This window comes from Bufo gargarizans, chromosome 5 (assembly GCF_014858855.1).
Source record: "Bufo gargarizans isolate SCDJY-AF-19 chromosome 5, ASM1485885v1, whole genome shotgun sequence".
Classification (NCBI taxonomy): Eukaryota; Metazoa; Chordata; class Amphibia; order Anura; family Bufonidae; genus Bufo; species Bufo gargarizans.
The window spans coordinates 339,017,307-339,027,328 of record NC_058084.1 but is presented as its reverse complement, the minus strand read 5'-3'; the positions used below and the strand labels follow the sequence as shown (position 1 = coordinate 339,027,328).

Here is a 10,022-nt window from a genome sequence, read left to right as displayed (position 1 = left end):
ATATACCTACACTTACCATGCTGTAGCGGGGTAAAAGAGTGTAGTAACATAACTCTGGGATGTTACAAATGCATTAGATGACATGAAGTTTACCAATAAAGACTGTAGCAGGGTGCAGAAGTGGTAATGCCACTCAGGGGAGTTACATATCGTCTGGTGACCCCCCTCGTCTGCATTTGCTGGTAGCTTTGCTGCGAATAAGGTAACCATGTAGTTCCTAGTTACTGGAGTTTATCATCACCCTGGAAAAAAAAAAAAAAGAGAGGAAGACTTCCAAGTAGTCTGTGAAAGTTCCAGCAGTCCATGAGCAGCCAATGAACTGGTCCCCCCCGGAGCATGTGACCACCTTCATTTACCAGAACCCTGCATTATTTTCCTAAGTAAATCCTCCCATCCCTCAGTAACGGATATGCACTTCCCCGGCAATGCTTCCCTGAGCCCTCCGCAGCCTGTTGCACTGTGCTGACTGCAGCCTGACATTGCCCTCCAGACGTACAATATATATATATAACCAGTATATATTGGGAGAGAGCTCTGAGCGTGGGAAAGAGACATCTCCGTATTCCAGCTGTACCACAACAAAAACTCTTTGTCTGTCGCCTCATGGAAGTGCTGACTTCCTAGTTTATTGGCTAGGAGGACTACGGCAATGTACCTCTATGGCAGCGAGGAATCCGATGAGGTAAGAGCGCTTTCATTTTATCCTCTCCTTCTTTTATTTTTTCATTTTCCCCATTTTTTGTTTTAGATGCTTTGCACGACAGCGTCAAAACAGTGATTCCCGAATGGAATTCCAGGACTGCAGTCGAGACTGACACTTGCACAGATGGAAGCAGGGAGGGGGGGGGGGGGAGTGCAATTTGCATTTGTTTCACAATAGTGCAGGTTTAGGCCCGGTCAAAGTCTGCGGGAAAGCTGGGTGACTACTCTGTTTAATGGCTCTGTAGGAGTGTAGTTATTGCTGGGAAAAAATTTGCATTTAGTGCCCACAATCCTTAACATTTTTGTGCATTTGTAGTTGGTGTGTTGATTTTTATTTTATTTTTTGCTTTTCTGATTATTATCGAAGTGGAATGGAGAGGAGCCCAGACAGTACGGTGCCTGCATGTTGTCACCTAAGTATTATATTAGACAATTGCATAAATAACAATTGCGCAAAGGGTATCTTTTAGATGCTCACTTTAGCCGAGCGAGTGCCTTAGCTAGTAGGTAAATTCCAAATGATTTTTATGCTCCTGCTTCTCAAAGGGCATCTGTCAGCAGATTTGTACCTATGAAATTCGCTGACCTGTTGCACGTGCGCTTGGCAGCTGAAGGCAATGTGGACACATATGAACATGGGACCAACACAGACGCCTTCAGCTGCCAAGCGCACATGTAACAGGTCAGCCAGTGTCATAGGTACAAATCTGCTGACAGGTGTCCATTAAATGTATAATTCAAGATCCGTCATATTGGGGAATTGCTATTCATGCAGTTGCCTAATAAAGCTGTGGCGGAGCAGTCAGCATGCCCTGACAACCCCACGTCTGTCTACTGTACAGGGGTTGTATCCTGATTTATGTAAATGAAGGTAAGATAACTGAATACGTGTAGTGCTCCAATTTACTTCTATAAATTGGGTCCGTATTTCATGTATGAACATCAAGGATGCCACCCGTAGAAGGGTTGGTATCACTGATGGCCAGTTCGCAGTGTTAGCCAGCGAACACATGCGGGCTGCCATCTTGACTCACAAGTCCGGCGATGCACAGGTAAGCCCTTACCTGTGCCTGTGCCGCGAGACGGTCTGAAATCAAATGCAGTCACCGGGAGCAGGCAGTTCCGAGAACAGCCGCCAGGGGCCTTCATCCGGCTGTTCTCGGAACTGCCTGCTCCCGGTGACCGCATTTGTTTCAGACCGGGTCCTGGCACAGGCACAGGTAATGGCTTACCTGTGCATCGCCGGACTTGTGAGTCAAGATGGCAGCCCGCATGTGTTCTCTGGTGAACACTGCGAACTGGCCATCAGTGATACCAACTCTTCTACGGGTGGCATCCTTGAAGTTCATACATGAAATACGGTTGGTATTGCTTGTTTTCATGCAGCACCCTGTAGGAGAGATTGGCCTGTGTGGTGATGTTGTCTGGTTCCTTGATGTCATTGCTCTGAATTGTGGACCTGGGGGGCACCTAGTGGTGTGTCGGACTGGCCCTCCAGAGATCCAGAGGATCCTCCGGTGGGCCCAGGTTCTGATACTATAATGGAACGTAAGGATCCAGGAGAAAGAAAACCCATTTGGTTGCCTTTGGAGCCGATCACTTTCCTCAAAGGTCTTTTTGTATGATTCAAAACCCGTTGAACTTTATTAATGCTATAGGGGTTGGGCCTCAAGAATAATTTCCTCTGGTGGGCCCCAGGAACCCCAGTCCAAAACGGGCATAGTCTTCCCTTGACTATATCTTCTTATAGCACCAACTGACGAAAATATTTCACAGACAAATGCTAGCCGTACCTTCATATGTGCATACTTACCAACGTTTCAATTGGTAAAATCGAGGCATGTAAGCTCCACCCATGGGAACACCCAATTATGGGTGGGGTTTGTGGTAGCCCCGCCTGTTTTCGGCCCGGGACAGCACAAAATTTCATGCCAAATTTGGGACAGTTGGCAAATATGTATGTGCTTTTTTTTTGCCATGTGTGAACATACCCTAACACATGAGCAGATATTTCTCCCCAAACTCCAGTGGAGGTTGTTTTCTATCCCTATTAGGCCTCATGCACACGGCCATTGTGTTGGTCCGCATCCGAGCTGCAGTTTTGGCGGCAATTTGCAGACCGCAAAACACACAACGGGCGTGTGCATGTAGCCTTAATTAGTAAGTGCTTCCCTAGTGATGTGGTGGATTTATAAATTGGATTGCTGCCCATAACAACCAATCACAGCGCAGCTTTCATTTTCTGAAGAGCAGAATGTGAAATGAAAGCTGTGCAGTGACTGGTCGCTATGGGCAAGAATGGCAGTTATTTTTTGGGCTGGTTGCCAACATAGGGGCACAGTTAGGCCTCATGCACACGACTGTGTGCCAGCCATTGCAGTCGGCAATGTATGGGCACCCGCCGTTTGCCCGATGTCTGCGGATGCAGACTCATTCACTTTAATGGGGTCCGCATTCCCAGAGTCCACACCGCTAAAAAGTAGTGCATGTGCAATGAGCAGGACCGTGGTACGGTTAGGCGGACGCCAAAATATGCAGTGGGTCCGGATAGGGGTATATAAGTCTATAGTTTTTGTTTGTGACGCCAATTGCAGCGTGCGCGGGGTACAGTTTCAGGGCCCTTTAAGGTGTTGCAACTCACGTACCAGGTGAGGAATGCCAGAGTGGTGTAATGTCTCTGTGTAGTAGTAGGTATAGTGTCAACGGTGTCTCCTACCTGGGTACGGCCGGACTCCTGGATCCTGGCTCACTTGCAATAAATGAGTGTGTTGCTAGTAGGAGTAATTGAGGGATTTGGTAGCAATAAATGAGATCCAGACTTGGGATATAATTCAACTTGTCTTTACTGGAGGCAGCATTAATCCATATGAGTTACAGCAATAGTCTTGGGTCCCAGCAGGTATTTGGCAATGTATGGCAGGGATCAATATCTCTTCTGCTTCTATCATGAGGCTAGGTCATCAATATTTTGCCCCTTTATGTTCCTGGTCTCTAAATCTGTAATGGGACCTCTCCTTTATAATACTAATATCTGCTAATGTGGGAGAGTGGCGCCGTGAGCCGGTACTTATGGAGTCATTTATCAAACTGGTGTAAAGTAGAACTGGCTTAGTTGCCCATAGCGACCAATCAGATTCCACCTTTTGTTTTTCACAGCTCCTTTGGAAAATGAAAGGTGGAATCTGATTGGTTGCTATGGACAACTAAGCCAGTTCTACTTTACACCAGTTTGATCGATGACCCCATTAGTGTAATATGGTACCCATAGCAGTTTATTTTGTCTGATGCCTTATCACAGAGTTCTTTTCCATCTTTAGCTTTGCTTGAAGGGAAAAACGTCTCTGTAATATGGTGCCATACAGAGGCACCATGTGGTGGAGTGCCGAGTGCCCTGTAGTATGGAGCCATCAGGACTCCACCTGCTAATGTGTGCTGTGTGTCTGAGGCCTAAAACCGGGTGAAAACCCATGGGTGGTGGATGTAATGGTGAAGAGCTACCCTGGAGTGAGTGGCTGATTAGAACTTCTCACAATTAGACAGAAGAGGACAACACAAGGAAGTGAAGGAGACATTATGAAGCCCCTCTCTCGTTTCGGATGGGAAAGTGTTGATGTAGGCGGCATGTTATGATATGATGACCTTTGTTACTTGGGAGGAAGGAGATCAATAAGTTTGTTTTCCTGTAAGTGATCTTAAAGCCGTCCTTGTTTAACCAGACCTCCATTAGCCCCCAAACCCATATCCTGTGCCACAGCCTGAATAAAACCTAAGACGCCCAGTGACGTGTAAGAATTAACACTATTGGGATGTTGAGACACAGAAACAGAAAAAGTCCCTTGCTAGTATGGCCACAAATTCCCAGCAGAATTTTGCATTTCTGTTGCAAAACTGTGGAAAAAAAATCTTATTTTCTTGCATTGTATGTACCTCGCATAGTGGGAACCTTGTAGGAGACGCGTTGCTCGATGAAAACTTTGGAAAAAGGATGCACAATTGTCTCCTTTCCAAAAATGTCTCGGTGTACCAAACAGTTGTCACGCAATGTTGTACTCATCCTTCATGCCAGGGGGTACCAACATATTGCTCTGCTTTGCATCCGTTCCGTGCATTGGGGACCGCAGTTTGCTGTCCCCAATGCACAGGCAACATCCGTACGGCGGCCGGGACGGATCGAGACCCATTCAACTTGAATGGGTCCGTGATCCGTCCGCACCGCAAAAAAAATAGAACAAGTTCTATTTTTCTGCGGTGCGGAGGCACGGACAGAAACACAGCGGAAGCACTCCGTATTGCTTGAGTGGGGTTCCGATCCGTGCTTCCATTCCGCATCTCTGTGATTGCTGACCCATTCAAGTGAATGGGTCCGCATCCGTGATGCGGAGTGCACACAGGCCGGTGCCTGTGTATTGCGGACTTGCCGTATGAGGGCAGCAATACGGCCACGGGCACACAACGTTCGTGTGCAAGAGTCCTTAGTCAGTATATTTACTGAAAAAACATTGGGGGAGGGGTTGACATTTGTCACCATAAATGTATTATATACCATATTTTTCGCTTTATAAGACGCACCTGATGATAAGATGCACCTAGGTTTTTGAGGAGGAAAATAAGAAAAAAATATTTTGAACCAAAAAGTGTGCTTTTGGTAGGTTTTGAACTAATGGTGGTCTGTGGATGCCGCACTGTTATGGGGGATCTGTGGATGACGCACTGTTATGGGGGATCTGTGGATGACGCACTGTTATGGGGGATCTGTGGATGACGCACTGTTATGGGGGATCTGTGGATGACACACTGTTATGGGGAGATCTGTGGATGATGCACTGTTATGGGGGATCTGTGGATGACACTGATGGGGGATCTGTGGATGACACTGATGGGGGATCTGTGGATGACACTGATGGGGGATCTGTGGATGACACTGATGGGGGATCTGTGGATGACACTGATGGGGGATCTGTGGATTACACTGATGGGGGATCTGTGGATGACACTGATGGGTGATCTGTGGATTACACTGATGGGGTATCTGTGGATTACACTGATGGGGTATCTGTGGATGACACTTATGGGGCTCTGTGGATGACACTTATGTCATCCACAGATCCCCATAAGTGTTATCTACAGATCCCCCATCAGATGCATCAGTGTGGAGGGAGGAGGCGGAGACACTCATGGCGGGGCCCGGTGCAGTGATTCTACTCTAATACACCGGGCCCCGCAGCTGTTAAGTACATTCAATCCGATCCATATCTTAATGTATACCGCACTGTTCTGTACTTACTGTAGTACCGTATGTATAGCATTAAGACGGCGCAGACCGGCAGCTCCCTCTCTCATGCGCCGCCTGCCCCAGCTCCCTCTCTCATGCGCCGCCTGCCGCAGCTCCCTCGGTCATGCGCCGCCTGCCTGCTTATCTCACTTTATAAATGAATAAGCAGGCGGCGCATGAGGAGGGAGCTGGGGCAGGCGGCGCATGACCGAGGGAGCTGCCGGTCTGCGCCGTCATAATGCTATACATACAGTACTACAGTAAGTACAGAACAGTGAGGTATACATTAAGATATGGATCGGATTGAATGTACTTAACAGTTGCAGGGCCCGGTGTATTAGAGTAGACTAGAGTCACTAGAGCCCCGCAATTAGTGTCCCCACCTCCTCCCTCCACACTGATACTTCGCTGGACACGCTGTACAGCATAGCGGCCAGCGAAGTATCCGCTTTATAAGACGCACAGCCATTTTCCCACCACTTTTGGGGGGGAAAGTGTCTCATAAAGCGAAAAATATGGTAAATGTCCTTGCATATAGCGCAAGCAGAGATGAGGTGCCTGCAGTGAGCCGCAGGGGTGTGTGTGGAAGATGGGAGCCGTTGTACTCACAGTTTGGACGCTCCCTGAGCCGTGCAGGTATAGGAAGGGTGCACCTTTTACACTTTTCAACATCACCTTTGTTACTTATGATGCTGTGGGTTCCTGTCTGACTGCGGATCTACTTTACTGTACAGACGGTATCATGTGAGTACAGCACAGTACACCCACCATCAGGCAGGACCTCATATCGTCATAAGAAATGAGGATGCTGTGAGTTCCGGTCAATAGAGCAGTGTTCGGTCTGGGAAATACCGCCATCATACAAAGCGTGTTTCGCAGACTGAACATGCTCATGTGAACCTGGCCTTAAAGGGTTTATGCTATGATTGATGTAAAAAATTAAAATCAGACATCATATAGAACATGACATGCTCTTTCTAACAAAGCTAGAACCAGCCCTGTACCTCAGATGGATCCAGAGATCTCCACATTCATTGCTCCAATTGTTCTGCTAGATTTCAGGCTGGAGGCTCAGGAGGCGTGTACTTTCTCAGGAGGGTGTGTCCTTTCTGCAACAGTAATTGCCACAACTTCTAACAGAAGACACAGATGGCTGACAGTCGAAGATTTAAACTGAGCGCGTGCGACCACCTCACCGCAGAGATAGAGAAAAGAAGAAACAGCAGGTGGTGCTATACAGATACATTTTATTGAATAGCTCATTGGTTATGTAAAATTTTAAATTACATGCAATTACAAAAGTATTTAGATCCAGGTGCTGGCTTGAAAAATGTAGAATATTTTTTTTGTGGCAGAACCCCGTTAATGAGCTGAGCTGGTTTATTACGAAACAAAAGTCATAATGATATCCAATAATAAAATCATGTACAAATTAATGTAAATAATAAGGGAAACAGTCATAATTACATCAGTCAGCAGCAGCTTGTTGATGGTTTCCAGGCAACGGCAGAGTTTTTCTTTTGTTGCGCAGAATAAAAGAAAAGAAAAATAAGTAAGAACTGAACAATATAGCAAATATGGATGATATATGGATGCTAGATTTTCCATTTGTGGACTGTGCAGAAACTGTTAGGCTGAGTTCACACGGGCGAGATTTCCGCGCTGAATCTGGACCCATTCATTTCTATGGGGCTGTGCACATGAGCGGTGATTTTCACGCATCACTTATGCGTTGCGTGAAAATCGCAGCATATTCTATATTGTGCGTTTATCACGCAACGCAGGCCCCATATAAGTGAATGGGGCTGAGTGAAAATCGCAAGCATCCGCAATCAAGTGCGGTTTTCACGCATGGTTGCTAAGATGACAGTCTATTCACTGTATTATTTTCCCTTATGACATGGTTATAAGGGAAAATAATAGTATTCTTTAATACAGAATGCTTAGTAGGTGGTCAATTGAGGGTTAAAAAATAAAAAATAATTAACTCACCTTCTCCTCTTGATCGCGTAGCTGCCTCTCTCTTCTTACTCCTTTAATCATGAGCTGCCGGCTAAAGGACCTGTGGTGACGTCAGATCACATGGTCCAATCACATGGTCCACCACCACGGTGATAAACGCACAATATAGAGCATGCTGCGATTTTCATGCAACGCATAAGTGAGGCGTGAAAATCACAGCTCATGTGCACAGCCCCATAGAAATGGATGGGTCAAGATTCAGTGCGGGTGCAATGCGTTCACCGCCCGCATTGCACCCGCGCGGAAATCTCGCCCATGTGAACTCAGCCTTAGAGGTGGAGTTTCACTTTAAATAATTCCATGGTTAAAATGTCACTTGTTTTAATCCTTTCTGCTTTCCTTGCTTGGAGAGAATCCATGACATCTGAGTATTTACAGAGCATGGTAAGGAATTTCAGTCCGGGTCCAGATAACGCACTGGGATTCTATATGTTGACATCTTAGTAGGAAGTGAGAGACATAAAATGTCAGTGTCCATTAAACGAGAACCGCGCAGCCCTCCCGCGTCGTCAGACCGCGTTTCATTAGCTGATTATTTCTGAACATATTCTGTCGGGAAGCCATATGTTTTCAATTGAAGGAAAGGACTCGTGCTAGCAGTCCACATAAACAATTATGTATGATTCATGACTTGGGAAGCCGCGAGCTATCCTCCAACAGGGCAGGACCGTAAAATGTTTGTAGTTTGTTTTTTATCCGAAGGGTCTCTTTAATTGCTGGGTTTGTAAAAAAAAAAAAAATCTATATAAATATGTGCCGTATGTGTTTCAGAAGTTCGTAAAATTTTATGCCTAGAGTGTTATTAACGACCATATTGCGTACACGGTGGAAGAAAGGATTTCCCCATAATGAACTTTTTGGATGGGTCTGGCGTAGAGATTCGTCTCATTAAAGGGGTTGTATGAAGAAAAATATTCTACGTTTTTCAAATCAGAATGCTTTTTTAATTGCATGTAATTGAAAATTTAGCATAGCCAAAGAGTTATAAAATAAATAATAATAATAATAATTCACTGAAATATATCTGTATAGCGCCCCCTTCTGTTGGCTTTTTTCTAATTTATATGCCGTGCTCACTGAGAATGCTCAATTCCATTTTTTCAACCGCCACCAGCTGCAGTAGAAGGAGCACGCCCCCTGAAGAGGTGCACGCTCCCTAAGCTGCCAAATTGAAAAAAATCTAGAAGAGCAATTGGAGCAATGAATGGGGAGATCCATGTGAGGTACAGGGCCGGTTCTAGCTTTATTAGAAAGAGGCTGTTATCTCTTTCTATTGGATTTTCATTTTTACATTAATCGTGGGATAGCCCCTTTAGGCTGAGTTCACACGGGCGTGACGGATTAGGTCAGGATGCGTTCAGTGAAACTCGCACCATTTTGCAAGCAAGTTCAGGCAGTTTTGTCTGTGATTGCGTTCAGTTTTTTCCGCGCTGGTGCAATGCGTTTTGATGCGTTTTTCACTTGCGTGATAAAAAACGGAAGGTGTACAAACAACATCTCCTAGCAACCATCAGTGAAAAACGCATTGCACTCGCACTTGCTTGCGGATGCGATGCGTTTTTCACGCAGCCCCATTCACTTCTATGGGGCCAGGGCTGCATGAAAAACGCAGAATATAGACCATGCTGCGATTTTCACGCAACGCAGAAGTGATGCGTGAAAAACAACGCTCATGAACACAGACCCATTGAAATGAATTGGTCAGGATTCAGTGCGGGTGCTATGCATTCACCTCCCGCATTGCACCCGCGCGGAAATCTCGCCCGTGTGAACTCAGCCTTAAGCAGAGGTATGCACCTTCGATGGATTGTCCCCGAAGCTGATGTCGCAGCCCCCGCTGCTTGATTGACAGGGCCGGACATCTTGGTCAGCCCTGACAATCTCTCACCTGAGCCACTGCTCTGAGTAGCGGCACAAGCGCAGAGGTTCTGCTTCCGCTACTAGAGCTGTGACTGTCTGCTACACTTCGGTTACTAGCCTATCCTCAAGAAAGGCCATCATTAGCGGATCCCCAGGGGTCTGACAC

General features: G+C 46.2%; 1 protein-coding gene across 1 annotated transcript in view; it reads left to right on the top strand.

The window, feature by feature from the left end:
• The first annotated feature begins 422 nt into the window (after positions 1-422).
• LOC122938163 (voltage-dependent L-type calcium channel subunit beta-2-like) overlaps positions 423-10,022 on the top strand; it is a 150,101-nt gene continuing 140,501 nt past the window's right edge. The window contains exon 1 of the mRNA XM_044293509.1: positions 423-682. Within this exon, the coding sequence (XP_044149444.1) occupies positions 650-682 (33 nt within the window). The 5' untranslated portion in view covers positions 423-649. The remainder of the gene's footprint in view (positions 683-10,022) is intronic.